Source organism: Drosophila miranda, chromosome XL (genome assembly GCF_003369915.1).
Source record: "Drosophila miranda strain MSH22 chromosome XL, D.miranda_PacBio2.1, whole genome shotgun sequence".
NCBI classification, from domain to species: Eukaryota; Metazoa; Arthropoda; class Insecta; order Diptera; family Drosophilidae; genus Drosophila; species Drosophila miranda.
Window position 1 is genome coordinate 14,779,693 of NC_046673.1, and position 23,528 is coordinate 14,803,220.

A 23,528-nucleotide genomic window follows, 5' to 3' on the forward strand; every position below is an offset into this window, starting at 1 on the left:
GCAGCCACAAGAAGGAAGGGAAAGAATCTTCTGAATTATACGAGTTTTTGTGGAGCTCTTAGATACATCCATTTGATTCTTAAACTTCTAAAGTTCTTCTATTAAGTTTCCTTAGACCTATACAAGGTTTTTTTCGACAGTTCATTGAAATTTGCAATTGGATGGGATACAAAATGGATCTCTTAAATGAAAATGTAGGTCATGGCTTAAAAAAGTCTCTATAAAATATCTTGGAAAATGCGAAATAGCACAAATATTATAGAACAGCTTCGGTTAAATGTTTCCCTGTCCATTTTGATCAACATTTTAGAGAGAAAAAAGAGGATTTTCTTAGCACAAAGAAGTTTTCAGCACAAAATACGAGTTTTTTTTTCACTTTGTAAATGCCCGATTACAAATTTTAATGTGCGTTGTTCAGATTCTAATGGTCAAATGGTGAAAGTTTGATGTCTTCCCAGAAAAGGAGTAATATTGTAATCTGCATATAAATTTCATTCCGAAATTTGATATAGGCTATGGAATTTTCAGGCGAATTTTTGCTAAGGAGGTCCCATATTGTCCCTTTTATAACTGATTTATCACAGTATTCGTCGTTTGTAGGATATACATAATTGTCCATTTCTAGTATTATAAAAATACAATCTACCAAAAATCTACTAGCTCAAAGATTACATAGATTAGAACCTTGTGATTATAGAAATTCATTCAGTTTCATCTAAACTTTCATTATATTAGGGATATTTTATGAATTATCACTTCCAAATGTTCCACTTTTAGGTAAAGCTTAGAAATCTTATGAAATAAGCAACTATTTCGAAACATATAATTTCTCCATTTAACAGAAATTTTGGATAAACTTTTTAGCCATAAACATTCAAATATTAAATCCATTCCACTGCGAAAACTATTCATATTGAATGCACATATTTTCCATTTGGGATTCCCCTTGGAAATGCTGCATTTCCTCGCTCTGTGAGGGACTTCCTTGATCTTTTACCTTCCGTTAGCGTAACGATAAGCAGCAGCAGGATCAGCATTTTCCCATTGCGATCGAGGGGGCCGCGAGGATACAGTTTCGATATGATTCGCATTTGGGTTTGTTTTCAAAAATTCCTCTCCGACATTTGCGATCGGGCCGCGATATCTTTGATTCACTTCACAGTTGCTTGGGAAGGTATAAGGTATATCCGCAAAAAAAATCCAAAAAATATATATCACACACGCACAGGGGTGCCCGGGTGCAGTACTTTGTTTAATTATTTAAATTAAAATTTGCTTGTTTAATTGAACGTTTTATCAGCAGCAGCGGACAGTGCGACGTGCAACTGTTAACTGTAATGTGGCGGCAGCGCTGTGGCAGCTCTAGCGGCAGATGGGTTCGGTTCGGTTCGGTTCGTGTTAGAGCTCGACTCGCGCGTCCAACCAGCCGACAATGACGCTGTTGATCAACTGAAAGCAGAGGCTGGCTCCAACATGGAGCCACAGCCTCCGCATGGGACCGAGGCCGGCATTCGTGCCTCAACGCACACGATTCGCGCCGAGCCGAGCGCATCCGAGCCGGTACGAGCGCCGGCCGTCGCCGCCAGCCGTTGGATATTGGGGCCGACGCGCAGGCCGAGCTCTGGGGCCGAGCGGGCCCATGGCGAATGCTCGTTGCCAATTGTCGAAGTGGATTTTCGAAACGAATGAGGTCCACCATGTGCCGCATGGATTCCACACTCCGGCCACGTGGTGGATCGCATCGCTTGAGGGCGCCAGCGGCGGGGCGTCGTGTGGCCACCAAATGTGGCACATGCGCCCTGCGCGACGAGGGAGGAGTGTCGACTCGTCCGTCTGACAAATGGTACGACAATTGCTACAAGCTGTGGTGGCATTTGGCGGCCTGGCTCTTGTGGCAGCGGCGGTTGAGGATGGCCAGGGTGGTGCTGCGGGGGCGAGTCGAGGTGCCATCCACGCGGTTGGGCGCCTCCTTCGGTGTTGTTGCTGTTGCTGTTGCTGTCGCTGTCACTGCCACTGATGGGACTTGCTGTTGGCAAGCATATAATCATCATCATCTGTCCGTTGGCCGGACAGTCGACAGTGTCCGTTATGCAGAGTTATGCCCACATCTTTACAATATTGCAGCCTGTCCTTGTCCCATCGTCCACTGTCCGTTAACTTCTTGGGTTCTCCATCCTTTGGCCACTCTCTGAGGCGTCCACCTGTATACTTTCTGTGGACGAACAGCTACCTCTGTCTTTGGCGGACACCAAACGTCTTATACCATCCGTATAATATTATATTTCTAATCAATCTCTTCTCTGTACGCTATTTCTTTGTCCCTGAACCACAGTCCATTAGACCATCATTCTCTTCCTCCCATCTAAGGCACAACTGCTCGCCCTACACCCATGGCCATCATAAGGACAAAACTTTTCTGGGGCGCACCAAAAAAGTTTGAATTGCATTCTGCATTCTGTCAGATAAAGAGGCGACACAATCCCTATCGCAGTCCCAATTCGAAACCGAATCCCAATCGACATAATTTTCAATATTTCAATGTCAGAAAATGGGAAAATTTAATTGAACTTTAACTGTCAGAGGAGGAGGAAGAGGAGGAGGCCGAGGGCGAGACCTCCCTTCAGATCCGAGCTGAGACTCGATTCGCCTTGAGACTCCTGGCCAGGGGAACTTTCGCCGAGGCTGGGGCTGAGACTGGGGCTGATGACACGTCCAAAGTCAGGCCTGTCAAACCTGCCACAAAGTGGCTTAATTATCTAATAGACGTTAGATATTCTGCGGCGGGGGATGGCCTCTCGTATTTAGCTTGTCAGCGGGTGCCACTCATCTTAAATAGTGAATGCAGCCCGCCATCGTTGGATCCAGCCTCTTTTGCCAGAGTTTTTGGGTGTCTTCAACTTTTGTGCTTAATAACTCAATTACGAATCCGGCTGGGGGCTGGTTAGCTGGGTGGCTGGGGGGCTGGGGGGCGGGGCATAATGATGCAATTATGCAATTTTTACTACCAGATTCGGTTAAATGAATTGCAGCTGCTCCACTCCACAGCTCTCAGTGCAACAAATCATTCTGCGATTCGAAAAACTTTCCACACTCGACGAGCTGCAATTATCCGCACTAGATCCGCACTAGTGCTCTGAGGTGGGGTGGTGGCAGAGGAACAGCCAAAGGCTGAAAGAAGGCTTTGACGAAGTGGAAATACCCTGGAACATCTACCTACTGATAGACATCGCTTTTACTCATTCGAAAATGTATCCTAAAATATGCTCTCAAGCCGAACCGAAAGGAGATTCCAAAAAGCTCAAAAATCGAAGATCAATTATGAAAGAAATCCTACTCCAGAGTCAATATATTGCAGGTGTGTGCGAGTATATTTGAAACAAAAGAGTTGTAGACAAAAAAGTTACGTTGAATTGCAAAGAGGACATTTCATTCAGGGATTATTGTCATCCGTGCACACTCGTATGTACGGGCGTGTGTGTGTGTGTGTGTGTGTATGGTTAACTAATCCTTCCCACTGTGCTCTTCTATTCCAAGAAAACTTCCGGGACAAGAGCCGAAGAAACCAAAACCAAAAACTTTTGTTTCTAAAACTCGTGTTCAAAGTCCTACCCGACAAAAGAAGGAGCTAGAGATGGAGCCTGAATGGGGAACCCGGCTTCGTTTCAGGTTTGGAGTTTGTGATTGGGGACAGGTGTATGTGAATTTTGAATTTGAAAAAGTCCTCCCTCTCTCTCTCGCTATGACAAACACCTGCTGGAGCAATAATAAGTATGCAGCGTCTACAAGGACAGCAAGGACAACGTTTGGCGCAAGTTGTTCTTTGGTTGTTAGGTGTTAAAGCAGGCGAAAGTTGGAGGCCATGTAGACAAGGACGAACAGGAGCAGTAGCAGGAGCCAGCTGCATGTGTCGCGTACGTGTGCGACAACAACAACAACAGCAGCAGCAGCAACGAGTGACAACAGTGTGACCGAATGCGAGTGTGAGTGCCGAGTGTCGAGTGCCGCAGTGTGCACGTGTGGGCGTGTGTAAATCGCACATTTCAATTTGCATGTGTTAGCGACAAACTTTTGATAAGTGTTGCTCACATTACACACACCCACACACACACACACACACACGGTGATAGAGTGGGGGAGAGAGTGAGACACACACGCACAAGGAATTGAAACTTATTGTCAAACACGAGCAGGAACCATCATTCCCTCTGCCACACCCACACTCGCACCCACACCTCCTTTAGACACATGTAAAATCATATTCAAGCGCACAAACACCCACTTTTCAATATTTTTCAGACAACACTACGTGCTACGTGCCACACACACACACACACACACACCTCAGGATCGATAGGTAATGAAATTGTACAAGTATGGGTTTTTATCAAACACAAAATTGCATATTAACTGAGATATTTGCTATCCCCGATTGGAAACTCCTGGAAGCAGTCCACAATAATGAGAACTTAATTTGTTTCCTCAACTGAATCGATTGGGGGAGCAGTTAATGGTGTTTTCAATGAATTTTCTTGTTGGTGGATGCCCAAATGGAGACACTTGTGACACAGAAACAGAGACACCATCAAAAATAGGTAATTTTACCGATACCGATACCATCTTGCGATTCCTCTTGGCTAACTCCCAACATACCACAGCCAGAGCCCTGGAGGATCATCGTTCCACTGTCATCTCTCCCTACTATCCACTACATTCCTTTACTCAATCTGTTAGCCATGTGTCCATTCCACAATGTAAGGCCAAGCCAATCCCTGCCTTATCCACCTATTATCCGACTGGTATTGATGGCGGTCGACTATTCATTCGATTGTTCAAAAAAGTTGATTTATGTAATAGGTACTTATGAATAAATCAATCGCTTTTCACTCATTTGGGGGGTAACTTCCACCTCTTCTCTACCTCTTTGACTTCCTTCTGCTCTTAAGGATTGTCGTTGATGAGTGCCCCTGTTATCGTGCAACCATATTCCATCTTTCACCCACTCCCACGCCTTTGGCGTTCGCCTCTTGACTAACGGCTTTACGGGGGGTGGGGGGCGGAACGGGGCATAAATGTTGAGTGGTTGTATGTGTCCTCTTACAGAATTATGAACATATCCTGTAAATTGAAGAACGTCATCAGAGCAGACAAAAGGCACAACAAATTGAGAGCAGAACAGCTCCATGTGCTCGCTCTGTCCCTCTATCCTGTCCTGCCGCTATCCCCATCCTTCGTGGGGTGGGGGTGGTGGGTGTTCACCCGTTTTGTAGCCACATTTACAGCTGCAACATAAAAAACGGCTGCAGCTTGTAGCACACAGCGACGTGTTATCTCGGCTGTGCGTCATTTCACACCAAACGACGCCAGGCAGCGGCAGTGAGGCAGAGAGGCAGCAACGGCGACCGCAAACACAAAACAAAATCTGACAATAAGTGTGAAAACGGTTGTGTCCCTCAGCTCCAGCTCAAGCTTCAGAACCTGCCCCAACCTCCAGACTCCACTGCCCCGTGCACCCACCCATTCTCGTTCACTCCACTCTTTCGTTCCATGCAAAACTAAAAGAAAAATGTTTAAATATTTCCTGCTTTTTATTGTGGTTACACTGGCTCTCTGGCTCTTCCACCAGCCAGCACCCACCCCACCCAATGGTTCCCCCTCAAAATCAAAAGCTGGAGCTTCACATAACAAAAAAAAATAAAATTTATGCTTAAGAACCGAACCTTGCGCTACCCTTTAGAATGTATTCGGAGATCCTTTATAATGAATATTTACTCAATTTTGTATGAAAACACTGCTTTTCTCTAGGATGTTCCTCGGCAAGGTTCATTTTGAGCTTATGAATTCCTAGGAAAGCTTTTAAATATCATATATCATAGTCAACCGATGGTTATTCATTTTAGTTGGTTCCAAGATTAAAGAGATTTATGATTTAAATTTATTATTGAAGAGTTACACTAAATGTATCTTCTTTGGCACATTAACAATTAATACAAATATAATATCACATTATATTCGTATTCTTGAATAATTTGTTTATCAATGTTATTTTCTGCTTTGTTTAAACTTTATATCCTCGAAACTGAGGACTATACTATATGATGTGCATACATTCATCTATATATAGATTTGTATCAGCTAATTGAAATAATAAACACTTATCAGTGTTGTTAGTCATTGGTCATTGGTCAAAAGTGAGTCTGCGAAACAAGACTAAAAGATTTGTACAGTCATGGACAAAATAATAGCAACAGCAGGTCAGTTTCATAAGTTGTCTTGAAGGTGTATACAGTAATGCATAAAAATATAGCAAAATAATAGGATTATATACCAAAAATTAATTTTTTAACTTTGTAGGACTGGAAACAAAACAATGGAAATCTTTGAGGACTGCTTACCGATAATACTTTGTTAATTCTGTGGATCTCCATACAATATCCCATGAGACGATTCCTCTATAGATCGGAGATCGGCAGCGTCTTTTGTACAGCGCACAGGAGAGTGTTCGAGGGCTCCGCTAACGTGTGTTTTATATGCCAAAACCTGAATACCCTCTGCATAGAGTATACGGCAAGAGGAAGATGAAGAAGGAGAACGAGAACGAAAAAAATAGCAACACTTTCCGTGTGCTTTGCTTTGTTGTCGCTTCATGTCTCTGCTGCTCTGTCGCTGCTTCTGTGCTGCTCTGCTGCGCTGCTGCGCTGCTGTCGTCGTTTGCTGTTTACTTTTATTGTTGTTGCTGGCCGCGTCGGCGGCGGCGCTCGCTCGAAAAATATGAAAACTTTCGACAGGAAACAGGAACTGATAAGGGCATTTTTGTGCCGTTACCCGTTCTCAGTGCTCTGTTCTCTCGGTGTCCTACCGCTCAACCACTTTCCCACTCTCCTGCCCCCTCTCACTCACTCTGTGCTCCATATTCTGGATGCTCTGCCCTTTTGGAGATTCCCATGGCTCGTGTCATTTGCGTTGCTGCTTTTGGAGCTTTGAGCGCTTTTTGACGCTCGCCCACACACTCTCTTTCTATCACCGGCTTTCTCTTCTCTGTGTCCTGCTCAAAAACTTATTGTGCGAGATTTATGCATTTCAGAGCTTCGAGTGTGCTCTCCCCTGTGCCTTAGATACAGTAAGCTCTCTGTGGGACGGACACCAAGGCCCCTGGAGATGTGTCTGATCGTGGAATTACTATCTGCTCGAAGGATCGTTTTTCCCAGAGATGTCCTAAGCGGAATGTCCCAGCTGGGATATTCAGTGCATTCTGCACCCATCGGTAGAGGGCCCATTCCTCTCTGGTGGTTGCCTCCCAATAGAGCATTTCATGTGCCACCATGTTGTGTGTTCCACTATCTAAGGGTGATTAAAATACAGAGTTTTCACTGTCATGTGTTAGTTGGCATCGTTAAGCTATTGCCACGCCCCCTGGTGACATGGCCTGACAATGTGTGGCGCTGCTTTCATCCTTTCTCTTCTCTGGGGGCAGCTGTTGCAGCAATGTTGCAAGTTGTGCAGAGAGACTGTAGATACAGAGGGGGTTGAGGGGATGTTGAAGTGCTGGGGGTGGCAAGGGTGGCAAGGGGGACTTCAGGAGATCAAAACCTATTTCCTTTCACTCAAATCCCTGGAATTCTTCACTCATCTGCGTGGAGATTTGTTGGTGGCCCTAAAATGGCCATCATTGCCTAGTTAGCGACTTAGCCGCAAGAACAGAGGGTGGATTACCCACAAAAGGATGCCCGGCATTACCTAGATGTCCGGAAGGGGGGCCATGGTATTACCCGGATAGAAATTCGTGGTAGAAGCAATGTCGCTGCGAATATTTTAAGGCCTGCGGAGCGAAAGCTGATTTAATTAAATAAGTCATCTGCCATCATGCGCTGGCGGTCAGGTAAGCCATACAAAAGCCATTCCATTAAGGGGTGGGAAGCAGGGGGAGGAGGGGGCTAACAAAGACAAGAGAAAATCTGCTTATTTACCAAACACTTTTCCCGTCAACGGGCCAATGGCCAATAAAGGCGACGCGGGCTGGCCCATCCGCATCCTGCCACCCGCTCCCCCCGCAGGATCAGCCACCTGGCCCACTTCCACTGCCACTGCCATTGCCAGTGCCTCAACGTTCAGCGAGTGCAACATAAAAACACGACCATGAATTAACGTTAAAACATGGCCAAAAAGGCAGGGCAGCTTGTGTGGCATCTACAGTCGCGGGGAGGCAGCGACAGAGGTGTGTGTGGGTGTGTGTGATGGCAGAGGCCAACGTGCCACACGCGGCCGCCGCAAACAAACACATAAAAATGGCCTGCTACGCTCTGGTCCATGTCTGTGGACTCCGGACTCTGGTGGTCCGCTCCGGCGTGGCGTGAAAATCATTTAATTTACAACACGAACAAACAGCAGGAGCACAGGCTAGGCCAGGCCAGGCGCACAGGCCGTGTGGCATGCCACACAGCACAGTCTCGGTGGAGGAGGAGGAGGAGGAGTCGAGAGTCGGGCCTAACAATATGAAGTGAGTTTCATTTAATGGACTACACGCGGGGCTGCTGCCCCCTCAAGTGGCAGTGGAAGGAGGCTAAGGAGGCGGAAGAAGAACAAGCAGGTGCAGAAGCAACAAGAAAAGAAACCTGACTGCAGATTAATCGTACCTCTTAAATACCCTACCAATCAATTGTTAATATTATGATTCAAATATAATATAATATTCATATTTATACAGGACTATACTGAACGTTAAATCCCCTAGAATATTTCTAATATATTATTTCATTCGTGTACTTCCTGCTTTACGCCTGACAATCTTCTGCTCATACGAGTATAGTGCTAATCATACACTCAGCAGAGGGTACCTCTATTCGAGGGGATCAACAGAGTGGTGGCAAAGGGTATGCAAAGCTAAGCCACGTTCTGCGGTTACACACACTACACTCCACTCTACTCTACTCCACTCCTTTTGGAAAAGGGAAAGTGTTGAGCCCCGGCCACTGGTCGCTAACAGCTGATGCCAACGATTTATGCACACATCCACCCATCTGTAGAACAAATACAAATATACGCGCGTGTGGGTGTTTGTGGGGCCACCGCAACTGGGCAGCATCGGTTCTATTTCAAATGCAACAGTTTCAGCCAGTGCATTCCTCATGGTTGCTGAATGGGACACAATGGGTCCTGGGTCAACAAAAAAAAAATACCTTAGCATGCTCTCTCCCAATCCCAATGCCGGAAAAGCACCAAAACTCGCCCAAAAAGGATAGCAAGGTGTTGTCGAGCCTCATCTAGAGGTTCCTGGCCGTGGTGCAGCAAGTCCACGCATATCCGTACCTATCGCGTTATCGTGTCGAATGCCTTCTACCAGAAGTACAGCAAGCAGGCGCGCGGATATCCATGAGGTCAGAGGCCGTCCGTAGCCTATCCGAGACCTCTCCTGCGCCATCACCCAGGATCGGCAGTTGTTTTCTTAATGGAGAACCACGATTCTGGCAATTATATTATCTTAAGACTCGTAGCACATTATTAAAAATAAATATGAATACTTTAGTGTGGTTTTCAAGGAACCCAACCAAAACAGTGAGGTGTTATATTGATGTGGAAATAGAAGATGCTATATGTGAAGTATATATTGCCACAGGACATTATCCAAGGTCCACGTATGTCCACTGCACCATGCATCGATGATTAAAGGTGTGGTGGCAGATTCCCTGGGCCAAGATGCACTGCGCTGTGGTGTAATTGTTATCCAGTCACTGCGAGTAAGCAGGGTAGTTACCCTAGTACTCTACTCTACTACGGTATTCTTGCAGCTAGGACTTCTGCCTCCAAATTTCTCTGATTTCTTTGAACCATGTCGCTGCTCATCAAGAATCAACCGCTGGCCTCAAGGATTATCCTGCGAAGGATGCGTTCGCCCAAGAATCAGATTAGATATGCTTTAAGTCAGGAACTTCTTTTAGCTACATTTTCTCCTACTTGTTGCGCAAAAATAGTCGACCAAGGTTGTGGCCAAAAGTCGGATAAAAAGAGGTGCAAATAGTGGGCGACACTGTCAGGCACTGGTGATGGAGCAGGAAGGGGAAAACAGCAATCACTTGCTTTGGCAAACAGCAGAAGCTGACACTTAGGCGGATGATTCTCACTTGGAATCCCCATCTCCATCCCCATCCCACTGCCACACTCTTCCGTATATGTACGTGTGTTGATAAGTATTTCTGTCAATATTTGTCTTAGGCATATCGCAAGCAATTCCCAGCCCCCAGGGAGAGAGATCTCCCTTCATCACGCACGCACGGCCAAATGTCAAACAAATCCAAAAGTAACTCCACATGATCTGTGGATGGGTGGGGTGGGGGTGTGCCGAACAGTCTGTGCAAATATTTTAACGGTTTCTCTGGATTTTTTCTGGCTTTTTTCCTTCTGTCGCCCCGTTCATTTTGACGACACGTTGAAAGGATTTACGAAAAAAATCACACAAGACATTTTGAGCCGTCCAAACAAATGTAACGGGAAATACCAACAAATATGAGGGGGGATTGGGGTGTTGGCCGAGAGGTGATGAAGTGTGTGGGTCAGCAGTGGGAAGCACGACCAGCAAGAGTTGGGTGGGTGGGTGGCCTGTGCGCCACACAGACAAGGCCAATTCAACGTTCAATCAATATTTGTGCCTGGCGTGGCAGCAGTGTAAATGGAAGCTGACCCTTCCTTTCCCTTCCACGGCTGTTCCCCTCCCTGCCATAGTACAGAAGGGGCATTCCCGTAAGGGTAAAACCGTTGAATCGCTGTTCGATTGGAGAGCACCAGATGTTAATGAAAACTCATAGAAAAACTAAAGAAATACACATTAATGTTATTAAAAAATATTCTTAATGATTCATTTGCAATCGAAGTATGATTGAACTCTATAAAATTACACGTTCAAGTTCCGCACTTACGGGAATACCCCAGACAGCTCAACAGCTTTCGCTGCTTCTTAAATTCTACTCCCCACTGCTTCTGATCTCCTACTCCTCCTCGTCGTGCATCTTGTACTGGCCAACAGCTTCTTATAGTCCTTTGGGCCCCGAATTTCTTGCCTCTTCTACTCCTTTGGCTGCTGACAACATCTCTGGGCATTGCTCTGCTCTGCTGCACTGCTTTTCCTGTTGGCTGTGCTTTGACTGCCTTTGCTTTACCTCTCTCTGCCCCTACCCCCTACTCTATCCCTAACCCTATTCCTATCCATCTGCCACTCCACACTGTCCCCCTGCGCCTGCCACTCCCTCTGCCCCCTGTCGACGCGTGTAATATCAGGGATTCAATAAACACTTCAAACATAAACTTGACGATTTATTACAACTGAATGGGCAGGCTGTCTGTCTGCAAATGTCTATATACGGACATATATTTGTGCGACCGGATGTAGCTTCCTCCCCCCCTCCCTTCACCCACTATCACACTCTGTCTTCCTTCTGTGTGTGTGTGTGTGTGTGTGTGTCAATATGTCGTGTGACAGTTTTCTGCTGTGTGTGTGTGTGTGTGTGTCTGCTCTAGTGTGGCAGCGCGATGTTCATATACGCAATGAATTATTAATTCGTTGCCCGGGTCCGGGTCCGGGTTCGTGCCCGGGTACGGGTACGGGTACGGTCCTTCTCTGCACGGTTACTTCGGAGCATTTAACTGCTGACAAATGATAAATTTATTATTTACCAGCCAACACCAAAGGGGGGTGGCAGAGCCGAGCATTTGCTAGATTAAAATATGTTTTAATATTTGCTTTCGTTACACTTGAATGAAGCCACGCACACACGCCAGAGAGAAAGACAGACAGACGACAGACGTGGAGAGAGAGAGAGAGAGAGAGAGTGGGACACGCACACGTGACAGAGCAACCTTGGCTTTCTTTCTCACTCCCAGCTCTCCTCCTTTGCTGTCCTTGGTGCGATAATCACGCGCATTTGATTAATTACCCATGTCTCTGTCTCTGTCGACGTCGACGGCTTGGCCTGCTCTCTGCCCTCTGCTGTTTCACCCGCAACGCGACTTAAGTCTCAAGTTCAACAAGGCGCTGCTGCAAGTTTCCTTATCTCCGCCGCCATGAAAGTTGCAACTTTCAGCCGACGCGTCGGTTGTCCTGGCGGTAACGCTTAAGTTCCTCCGTGCCTGCGATTGTGCCCCCTTTCGCTGCCTTGGACCCTTAGACCCTAGACCCTCAATCGGCGGGACGTGTCCAAATCTGAATCCTTCTGCTTAACGCTTTTCATACACCTTCCCGCAAATGATAGCGTGGTAATCCTTTAATCTTAGAACTCAGGTAGGGACTTGTATACCTTTAAAGCCCTCACCGAAGATGGAGGCCAACTTTCGGGGCAATCAATTAATTTTTATAATATACAAAAACTATTTATAATTGGCCAAGGCAATCAAATGAACTGGAGAATAAATGGAAGAGACTCGATCCTTTCACAACATTTTTTAAGGAACCCAGTGAATGATTCCGTGGTTAGGCATCCATGAGGGAACGTCGGCGGCACTGCCGAGAAGCATGTCACGAGTTGGGCCCAAATTGTTGCCAAACGTCTGGCTGAAAGTTTGTTCCTAAATATATAGCTGAGCCTCATATCATTCATTGCAGCTGTTAAGCCAACATTTAACGAATGTGCACACTTCAGATATAGTAAAAATTGGTGCATATATTCAGTTAAAATCAGTATTAAGTCTAGGGGACAAGCGAGTGCGCTACTCGCTGCGCTTGTTCGTCAACCCCCGGCTCACTCGCATCGCTCGTCCGGCTCGCTCTCGCAAAACTTGTTCCAAAGTTAGAGAGATATTAAAAATTCTTTTGTCAAAGCTGTTTGTACCCTTGCAGATCGGGGTCTCCTGTATCAGTTCCTGTATATTTTATCATCGAATATTCCGCCTGCTCTGATTTTTACCTCTGATTCGCAGTCACATAGTTTTCTATTTGATGCCACCCACTAAACGCTCGTACTGTCGACTCCAAAACCAGATGCCCAATATTTGGCAAACTCAATCAGAGCCCAGAGCTGGGGAGAACAAACATTGGAAGAAAAAAAGAAACCTAATATTTTAGAGAAAAAAAAGGAAAGAAGGGAATGTTATCATAAAACGATTTTCTCACTTAAAGAAACAGCAACACCAAATGGGGAGGGGAAAGAAAAAAAACTTAAATTATTGCAAATCAATTTGCCAATGGAACCCGAACGCAGAAACCCCCAGAATAAGGGGTCGCTGTTAGGGGCAGAGTTGAAGTTGGAGCAGCAGCTGTGATGACTGCTGCAGTGGGCTGGTGCTCGAGGGCTGGGCTGGCAGGCAGAGGCCTAGACAGGGGCTGTGACCCATTATTATGTTCGCTTCTTCTTTTTTGGTACTGCTCTCTCGTTTTTTTGCTTTCGCAGCCATAAAGCACATTTTATTGAGTTGTCGAACTTAAGTACCAAAAGCAACAGAAACAAGAACAAAACACGAACAGAAGAAGAGGAAAAAGAACGAGTGGGGATGTTGTGAGCTGCGGCTAGGGCTGCGTCTCTACATATGCATATGACCCGGTACTCAGTCAGGGTGTTGCTATCCGCCAGAGGGCGCACACTGCACGAGGAAGAGTGTGTGAGAGAGAGGGAATGAGTAAGCGGAAGAGCTACCTTCTGGGCGTTACACACATGCACTTTCACCACAAATCTAATCTACTCTTTGAGTACCGGGTATAAAAAGAAGATGGAGAAAGAGAACTAGAGAAGGGGAGCAAGCAGCTGCGAAATGGTGAAGGGGGATAGCTCTGGTGCCCTGGTTCTACGCATGTGGCTCTGTGCCCTCACTTTCTATACCCTTTTCGAAAGTGTTACACCTTTCGCCAAAAGCTTGCATCGTGGAAAGGGCAGGAATATATCCAGATTTGAACTCTGTCTTGTGAACCTTTTTGGCTGGAACTTTGCACTGACGCTTCTATTTTGTTTCAAGAAGTAATTAAAACAGAACTGCTGAGACTCAATTACTATACCCTATATGATCGGTCGATTTTACTTTCGAATAAGGTAACAATAACCGTAGGTGGGGGCAGGGTATTCGTGGGTTCTTCTAGGCGTGCTTCTCCATTGTAGCTCTTCCACAATGTAGGGCAATGTGGCGCATAGACTGCTCAATAATGTTCGAAGAGCGCGTAGGAGGAAGTCGCTCCCATGCAACACCAGCCACACGGGCACACAGACACAGGCAATTGGCAACATTTTGGCAACACACCCACGAGCACACACACACAGACACATATGGAGTGGCTATAGCCCTTTTGCCTGTCGATAAGTATTTGTAGAGCAGAGCCAGTCGCGGCATCGGTACTCTCCGCCTTTCGCCCCTCTCCTCCTCTTTCTCCATTGGCAGCGTAATCGTTTACAGCTGCTCGAATGCGCAAATAATTTGAACGGAATGTGCCCAAATGTTTATACGCAAAAGCTACGACAACCATTTGGCCTGGCCCCGGCCCCTCTAACCTCTGCAATGCCAGAAGTATGCACAGTGGGACAAGGGCCATGAATATGGAAATATATTTGAATATACAATGCACTTACTCATCCAAGGACAAGCATAATGGTTAAGAACAGAGACTCTGCGAAATAAATGTGATATCTGCATGGATTTTGGAATGGATTAAAGCAGTAACAAAAGAGTGTATTCCAATTTCAATTCCAAGCCACTGTGTGAGGGAGAAAATATTCTACTGGAGCTTTCTGTTTCCCTGCCCCCCCCACTTTTCACACTGTGTCCTTGTCTGTGTCTGCATTCCGCTCATTAGGACACACACACAAGCACTTGCCACCCTTCGAAGGGACGGGGGATTGAAAAAAAAAAACACATTGCTTCGTCATAAATGACTGACGCCAGTTCGAAGGAGTAAACCATGAGAAGGGGCCGCACATGCTGGAGGAGTTATGGGGGGGGGGGAATGGCAGGAGCAGCAGGAGAGGCCACAACAGCTTGGCCCTGCAACATTTGCCGGAATTGAGGGCACGACCTCGGTCTCGGAGCTATTATTCGATCATATTTAAAAAGGAATTTTCGGTGCTCTCCTTATTTTGCTTGGCTTTTTTCTTGAATGTCTGCCGCTGTAAACAAAAGAAGAGCCCGCCTCAAGCGCTGCTTAAGCCATCAATAATTCACTTTCGCCTAATGCTGAACCAATTAGGGGAGCCAGGCACCCGAAACGGGGCCAACACATGTGCCATGCCCCCTTTAAGCTGGCCAACGCTCGTAAATATGACAGTTTATTAATTACTGCCACAATTACTGCTGCTCGGAGGAGGGCACTGCTATCAGTGGGTGCTCGCACTACTGCCACCAATATTCACTGCTGCCTGCCAGTAGTTAAGTTTAGGCAAAGTTCGGAGCGAGTCTGGGGAAACTTTTGCCTTTGTCCAAACAAAGTGGAAACACCTTAACTGCTTAACGCGATACGCTTGTTGACTGCTGCCGTAGAGGCAAGCAACACCCAGCAGAGCAGCCTTTGTGTGTAATAAAGGTTACTGTCGTCCAAAAGCAAACAAAAAAACTTTGTGGAAAACAATTGGGATTCTATTTAGCGAACCGACACTTCTAATACTCTTGTAGGTGTGCCGAAACTTAGGCCAAGGATTAGTTCAAATGTATATGAGCTTGCACTTAAACATTGTCGTATTACCACTATACGGATATATACCTATGTATATACCTAGAGGCCATATGTTACTTCTGCTTCCACAGTAGATCTTTTTAAGGTCCTCTTGTAGGGCTCTTGTACATAATCTATACAGTCGTGAGATTATCCCACATCCACAGCAAAGGGTATACCCACCGCAAACATGAACATAGCGATAGAAATAGGGTGGCAGATATCTGCGATTGCCGCTTTTTAATCACTTTGCTGAGCTGTAGCTTAAGCCAGACATGGATGGCGCCATACTGGAATGAGGGGGGAGACAGCGAGTGACACAGATCGGATGGGAGCGAGGGGTTGGGGTCACCCTTTTTGCCGCCGATTAACAAATCCACAAATCCACCGAAAAGCAAACAAACCACAAATAACAGCACAGCCATCGCAGCCACAACAGAAATGCGTAATGAGCTGCGAAACGCGACCAGCATCAAGCATCAGACTGCTTACAAGCAGTGGCCAGCAGCCAGCAGCCAGTAAGCAGTAAGCTGTAGACAGTAAGCAGTTAGCGTGGCGCAGGGACCGGGGACAGCATCAAATTCAATTGCAAACGATTTTAGTATGCATCAAACGTTTTACAACTATTTTTCTTAACGCATTTTATTGGCGCTTGGGGGGCAGAGTGCGAGAGCTGCCTCAGACGACTGTGGTCATGGGGGAGTGTTTGAGGAGTGGCCACGTACTCTATTTAAAATGACACGCCTGACGACCTAATGGTGGTCAGACATATACACCCTCTAGCCTCAACTTGAAGGGTGGATTGGCCACAGATTCCGACTAATAAGTTTTCGTCATATTAGGAATCGAGGAGATTCCTCGAGAAAATGAATATGCCCGTCATCTAAGGTACTTCCCATTCGAGCACACTTGCCGTTTTCTCAGTGGAATATTTGTTTTTGTTTTGGCCCCACCTCCACCTCAAACTCCATCTCCATTTACCATTCCTATTTCCGTTTTGGGCCATTGTCATATTGAAACCGCAGTGACGAAAGCAGCCCAGTAAATCGCTTGACGACGGGTGCGAAGTGGAAGCTGGGGTGTTGGTCCAGAAGGGGAAGCAGACAGGGCCGTGCATGGCATTTTCTATTAAGGCCAATGAAATATAGCATTGCCAGCAGCAAAACCAAAGCCGGAGATGCAGAGACTCGGGAGAGCTGTGATGGGGGAAAGAAAAGTCCCAGAGAGTTTATATTTTCGAATCTATTTGTATTATTGTTATTAGGGAGAGAGAGAGAGAGAGAGACAGTCAATAAGAGACACGCTCTGGGAATCCTCAAAATGTTTCAAAAAATAATAATGAAATACAAGAAAAGAAATATTTGAAAATTGTGTCCCACTGTCATAAATATTTGCATCAGCCAACAGAGCAGTCCCTCAATGTGTGTGTTTGTGCGGGTGCATAATTTTAGGCGGAACTGTGTCCTTATTCCTTTATGGCCCTTGTCCAGGCGACGTGTTTGTCATGCGTAAATGGCCAACGGCGATCCAAATTAGGTTAAATGCAAACAAAAACAAATGTATAATTCGTTTTTCTTTTCGCTCGCTCCCTTCAAGACCGAATGCCTCAGATGGAGGCAAAAGCAGAGCGCACGGATGCTTAGGATACAGATGGTGGCACAAGCTACCAAGGAAGGAACATTAGCCAAATGAAATGCACAATATGAACTTCATGGCTTTGTTATCCTTTAGTGGAAAAACTGCTCGAAATACTCGTTCTCCTAAAGGGTTTATGGCGGATGGGATACTCCTCTGGCCAGTTGTCGCCAAATGTCGGTCGGCCCTTCAAGCGATTTTATGGCAGAGTGTAAGAAACGAAAGGAGTGCCGGAAGAAGCCGTGATGTCAACTAGTCAACGGTAATGCAGGGAGACCAGACTATGAAGAACCGTGAACACATAAGCGGGAACATCTGTAGAGGTTGGTTCTTCATTGGAGTAGTACCGCCACTGGATGCATTACCACAGTAGAAGAACTCTAGGTCCCACTGTAGCACTATCCCAACACTATGAGGGAGCCACAGGAGAGGTGGCAACTGTACATCCACAAATGCACTCCGGTGCCAGGCGGGTCCACCCCAGACCACCCTCAGACCTCGAACCAGACCCCGAACCAGAACCAGACGCAGACTCACAAAAACAAGTGAACAAAATAATTTTGCTTAATTCAATGCAGCAAAGGAATGACACCAGTTGGGCGTGGGGCAGGTGGCCTGGAGGTGGACTGGCAGAGGCACCAGCACCAGCACAAGCATTGGCAGTGGCGCCGCCGCGCCGTTGCCTTCCTGTGACGCAATTAGTGCAACATTGTTGACATTGTTTTTTCTTTGCACCACCTTTTTTTGCGCTCCCTTTGAGCTTTTAGCTATGCCAGAGGGTGGCATGGCATGGTGTGGAAAGTATGCTTTATGCTGTTGTGTATGCAACATGCCAATGCCACAAGTCAAAGGGCAAGTTTAAGCCGAAACAGTCGCGAACTTTAAAGTGGTTTCGGTTTCTTTTTAATTTTGCACTCTTTTATTTTATTTTTGCATCCACAAGGATGGGGGATGAGACAGGCTAAGTGTTCCGTTCCATTCCCTTACATACTCTTCCGTTTTGAATCCTTCTTCTCTGTTTCTCCTTCCTGTTTCATTCCCATCATCACTGGACGTTTTAATTCCTACCATTCTCCCATACCATTTCCCTTCTTGTTTTTATTTTGTGTTGATGAAGGCATTGTGTGTGGATGGGCCAGAGCCCCAGCCCATTCCATTTCCAGTCATTTCCGCTCAATTCCATCTATTCCTCGCCTCCTCCACCCATTCCGGGCGAGTCAATTCCACTTTAAGAGCAAATCACGCGTGAAATGAGCGAAAGCTTTAAAATTTGAATTCCTGGTTACTGTTTCGGCTTCCTTCTGCACTTTCGTCCCCATCCTCTGCTTGTACTGTTATTCATGCATACGGAAAAAGTGGCAGCTGGAAAAAGCATTGAGTTTTCCCGCCAGGAGAAGCGGAGCTCAAGGGGGAGGGCCAGCTGCAGGGCTAGAAAGCAATCAGAAACAACAAAAGAACAGGCCAAAACTTCTAACCGAATTCGCCTGGATGGAGAGGCTGGAAAGGAAAGAAGAACGCTAAGGTGAGAGGTGCAAGTGAAATTTGCAAATTTCCATATGAAATGGGTCTGCGGCGAAGAAGGACCCGAAACGTATAGAAAAACAAAACACAAATAATGTCTATCGAAAACAAATCAATCACAGAAACTTCCTGTGTCTCCCTGAAGCAATCGAACACATGGAAATACGCGAATAAACCAACAGAAATATATTATTCTCGGATATAGAAATCCCAGGGCTTTTCTTAGCTTTTTCTTGAACGACTTACGGCTGTTTCCTCTTTGCTGGATCGGATCAGAATGGTACACTCCGAAACTAATGGGCGACTGGTCACCGAATTATTACCATAAGCCTACTGGTTACGACTCTACGAAGTTATTGTTGCCGATGATCAAACATCAAACGTAGACAGCCCCTTCCATTGTGTCAGTGTCGTTGTGTTGAAATTGTGTCGTACAGAATTTCAGTCGTCGGGAAGCATTCACATGCTAAGGAGCTAGTGCCAGGGCCTAGGCTAAAGGCGGAGGGTCGAGCCAAGCCGCCACTTCCACCCGTCAAAGCAATCAGTCGTGTGACTCTGTGCAGACGTGGGTGCCTGTCGTCCGGGAGAAGTTCGAAAGGTTCTGAAAACGGCCAGCCTTTTGAGGAGTTTAGCGAAGGATGCTGGTCAATGGCGAGATGTTTGCTCCTCCGTGGAGCAGCGAAGCTCCAGATCCCTAAGTAGCTGCTTCTTACGGCCGTGAATTGCAGATCGAAGTGGAAGGGACGGCGGACTCAGACTTGAAGATCCTCACTTCGCACATTTATGACGGATAGGACACTTAAAAGTGGTGAGTGGTGCCGCATCTGGAGGCTTGTGCTGGGGGCGCCTGTCATTACAAGGCAGTTCAAGCGGATCGCTCTTTCCTTGAGAAGTCTTTTTTAATGGAATCGATTGCAGGGTCCCTCACCTCCGACATTGTGGAGGAGAAGTTACATCTCGAGCAGGTAAGACGCGTCGAACAGCCCTTTCCGCCGCCTACAGCGTCCCTACACCACAGAAACACGGATGATTCGCTCGATTTGCTGGTCGATCTTATGATATTTTGCCCAGTACTACGATGCGACTAAGCCAGTGGATGTTCTGTACTCTGCACTCTGCACAACTGCACTCGATAGGGTGAGTCCCGAGTCCTGAATCCCATATGCTATCTACATTCAAGCTAATCCCTACCTCTTTCCGCAGATCCAAGCAGAGCTCTACAACCATTCTCAAGGGCCCTTGTGGTGTTTTGTGGTGACAATGGGCTTTTGATATGGGTGCGAAGTGGCTTGAGATCGATCTCTGCCAACGTCTCCTTGCGCTGAGATCTGCAGTTCAGCTTTTGCGTCTGCCCGGGGTTCCACATAAGATTGCTTGAAGACTTGGGAACACTCATCGCGAGAGAGCTTCTATGTATATCCGGGGATACCCCTCGCCTACGACTGCTGGCTCTTGTTGCTTCCGATACTGTTTCGAAGGGATATAAAAATAAAATTAAATGCATTTATATACAAAAATCAAAACTGTATAGATGCCATACATACGTATTCACTTATTTCAGTGGTATTTTATTATATCTTATCTTCTGTTGGGTGTTTCTCCTTTCTCTTTTTCACTTTCTTATCCATATCCTCTGCCTTCGTTACCATCTTAACTCCTTCTCTGCCTCCTTTGCTTTCTTTGCCACCGTCATTGCGTTGGAGAGAGCCGCAGAGCAATTTCAATTAGGAACTTTGGAATTCAGATATGAAATTAAAATGATTCGCACACAGCTGTGCACCTCCGCCTCCGCCACCTCCACCGCCACGACACCCAACTCGACCCACATGTGTCACCCCCCATTGAAGGGGCACGACAGTGGGTGGGATTGGTCATTCTGCTGTCTCGCACTGTGGACAAAAGGCAGCCCCAACGAAACTGTCATCGAAAATGACAACAAACCAAACAGGAGAAGTGGGAGGACAGAAACAGAGATAGCGAGAGCGAGGGAGAACAGGAAATTATGCAAAAAAGTATAAGAACTTGAGGGAAGGGGAGGCAGAAAATGTCACCCAAAAAAATATATATTTATATAAAAAAGTAGAAGCAACGGAGTCTGGTTTTGGGGTTTCGAGGCATTTCGTACCCTCGCGAATCGGTGGCTCATTGGCTACACACATCCGATATATAGTCGGACTATCTTTCAAAACAAGAGTGTTCCGATAGCACTACAATGTATAGGGATCCCATCTTGACGGCTCCGACCTGTACTGTATACGGCGTAGGGGTCTGTGAAAACCACAACGGCTGGAAACAGATAGACGACTCATCTTTTGATGGTGATGGTGGCTTCGCTGCGTTGAGAATATCTGGTCAAAGACAGATCTACTTTCGCGAGGGTATTCAAATATATATTCTTTTATTTTGCTCTATTTTATGTTGTTGCAACTTTTTTGCGCCCTAGGACGGACGGCTGCCCCGTTCGGTAGCACTCCACCAGCCTCCTCCGTTGACCAACTTTGGCAATTCCATTTCCACAATCATGCGTTGAACTTTGAACTCCCAGCTTGTTCGCATGTGTGTCCGTCCCTACTCGTATTCCCTACTCTGTGTGTGTGCATTTTCGAAAACTGCTTTTCAAAATATGCCAGCAGACAAATGCTGGGAAAAGTTTTCATTCATTCATCGCCCCCTTCCGACCAGATTCCTGTTTTGTCATCGCTTTTCCGTGATAGGGTCTCAGTTGTGGATTGAGCCCCAACAGCCAACCCTTGGCCCCCCACTCCCTCATTCCCTCAATGGCATTTGGCGTTTTTAGTTGCGGCCATTGAATGTTCAAAAATTATTGTAAACTTTTCAGACACACACACACTTACGTCCACATCCACACATAAAAGCGGTGGATGGCGAAGAGTGGGTGACCCCGAGGAGGAGGATGAGGAAGAGGAAGCTCTAGTTCTAGTTGGGAAATCAATTAAAAACGCTTGTTGGTTGCACCACAACTTTCCCTCTCGATTGTGTCGACTGTGTCGAACTCCGCACTGGTCAAGGTTTCGCCTCCTAGGAATATCCACCGGCTTCCAGCAGATGCCTTGAGAGATTGCCGGCGAATCTCTGGGTGTTGCTTTCAATTCTGTGGGGAATCGCTACCACTGGAGCATCTCTTTTGCACTCTGCTAGAACACTTCCAGGATAAGCTTCACGCTCAAGCAACCACTGATTAACGATCTAGAGAAGTCCCTAAGCTTGCAAATATCCATTAAATGTGAAGAAAACTCTGATCTGAGCGTAAAAACCAAAGTGACATTTAATTTTTATATCCCTTCGACACAGTATCGGGAGCAACAAGAGCCAGCAGTCGTAGGCGAGGGGTATCCCCGGGTATAGAAGCTCTCTCGCGATGAGTGTTCCCAAGTCTTCAAGCAATCTTGCGTGGAACCCCGGGCAGACGCGAAAGCTGAACTGCAGATCTCAGCGTTGACCATGGAAGGATAGCACATATCAAAAGCCCATTGTCACCACAAAACACCACAAGGGCCCTTGAGAATGGTTGTAGAGCTCTGCTTGGATCTGCGGAAAGAGGTAGGGATTAGCTTGGATGTAGATAGCATATGGGATTCAGGACTAGGGACTTACCTCATCGATTGCAGTTGTGCAGAGTGCAGAGTGCAGAGTACAGAAAATCCCACTGGCTTAGTCGCAACGTAGTACTGGGCAAAATATCATAAGATCGATCAGCAAATCGAGCGAATCATCTGTGCTTCTGTGGTGTGAGGACGTTGTAAGCGGCGGAAAGGGCTGTTCGACGCGTCTTACCTGCTCGAGATTTAACTTCTCCACAATGTCGGGGATGAGGGACCCTGCAATCGATCCACACTCTGATCCCCCTTCTCTCAGACGGTCAGGTGCGAAATCGATTCCAATAAGAGAGACCTCTCAAGGAAAGAGCGATCCGCTCGAACTGCCTTGTAATGACAGGCGCCCCCAGCACAAGCCTCCAGATGCGGCACCACTCATCACTTTTAAGTGTCCTATCCGTCATAAATGTGCGAAGCGAGGATCTTCAAGTCTGAGTCCGCCGTGCCTTCCACTTCGATCTGCAATTCACGGCCGTAAGAAGCAGCTACCTGGGGATCTGGCGCTTAGCTGCTCCACGGAGGAGCAAACATCTCGCCATTGACCAGCATCCTACGCTAAACTCCTCAAAAGGCTGGCCGTTTTCAGAACCTTTCGAACTTCTCCCGGACGACAGGCACCCACGTCTGCACAGAGTCACACGACTGATTGCTTTGACGGGTGGAAGTGGCGGCTTGGCTTCCACCCTCCGCCTTTAGCCCAGGCCCTGGAACTAGCTCCTTAGCATGTGAATGCTTCCCTACGACTGAAATTCTGAACGACACAATTTCAACACAACGACACTGACACAGTGGAAGGGGCTATCTACGTTTGATGTTTGATCATCGGCAACAATAACTTCGTAGAGTCGTAACCAGTAGGCTTATGGTAATAATTCGGTGACCAGTCGCCCACTAGGTTCGGAGTGTACCATTCTGATCCGATCCAGCAAGGAGGAAACAGCCGTAAGTCGTTCAAGAAAAAGCTGAGAAAAAGCCCTGGGATTTCTATATCCGAGAATAATGTATTTCTGTTGGTTTATTCGCGTATTTCCATGTGTTGGATTGCTTCAGGGAGACACAGGAAGTTTCTGTGATTGATTTGTTTTCGATAGACATTATTTGCGTTTTTCCTCCGACAGGGTGCACTTCTCCCATCGCCATAAAAT

The 23,528-nt window shown here is 46.5% G+C and overlaps 1 protein-coding gene and 2 long non-coding RNA genes across 5 annotated transcripts in view; 1 reads left to right on the top strand and 2 right to left on the bottom strand.

Annotated features, from left to right (window-relative positions):
• Positions 1-19,031, bottom strand: part of LOC108164876 (limbic system-associated membrane protein) — a 45,403-nt gene extending 26,372 nt beyond the window's left edge. Inside the window, exon 1 of one of the 2 annotated variants that reach the window (XM_033393448.1) lies at positions 19,013-19,031. Coding sequence is in view for 1 of the 2 variants with exons in the window: in XM_017300821.2 (XP_017156310.1) it covers positions 998-1,091 (94 nt within the window). In the remaining variant the exon portion in view is untranslated. Of the gene's footprint in view, positions 1-997; positions 1,455-19,012 lie in introns of those variants that run through there. The other variant, XM_017300821.2, reaches the window with a different exon arrangement.
• A 157-nt stretch (positions 19,032-19,188) lies between these two features.
• On the top strand, positions 19,189-20,319 carry LOC108164879. The gene is made up of 4 exons (XR_001775923.2): positions 19,189-19,574; positions 19,685-19,731; positions 19,785-19,903; positions 19,970-20,319. It is a non-coding gene; the product is annotated as an uncharacterized LOC108164879 (long non-coding RNA).
• Positions 20,320-22,026: 1,707 nt separating this feature from the next.
• LOC108164878 lies at positions 22,027-23,151 on the bottom strand. 2 transcript variants are annotated; one of them, XR_004471197.1, is made up of 3 exons: positions 22,562-23,151; positions 22,382-22,500; positions 22,027-22,315 (listed from the first exon to the last, which is right to left on the bottom strand). It is a non-coding gene; the product is annotated as an uncharacterized LOC108164878 (long non-coding RNA). The 2 variants fall into 2 exon arrangements; XR_001775922.2 differs by having other exon boundaries at positions 22,382-22,508; positions 22,562-23,148.
• Between the last annotated feature and the right edge of the window lie 377 nt (positions 23,152-23,528).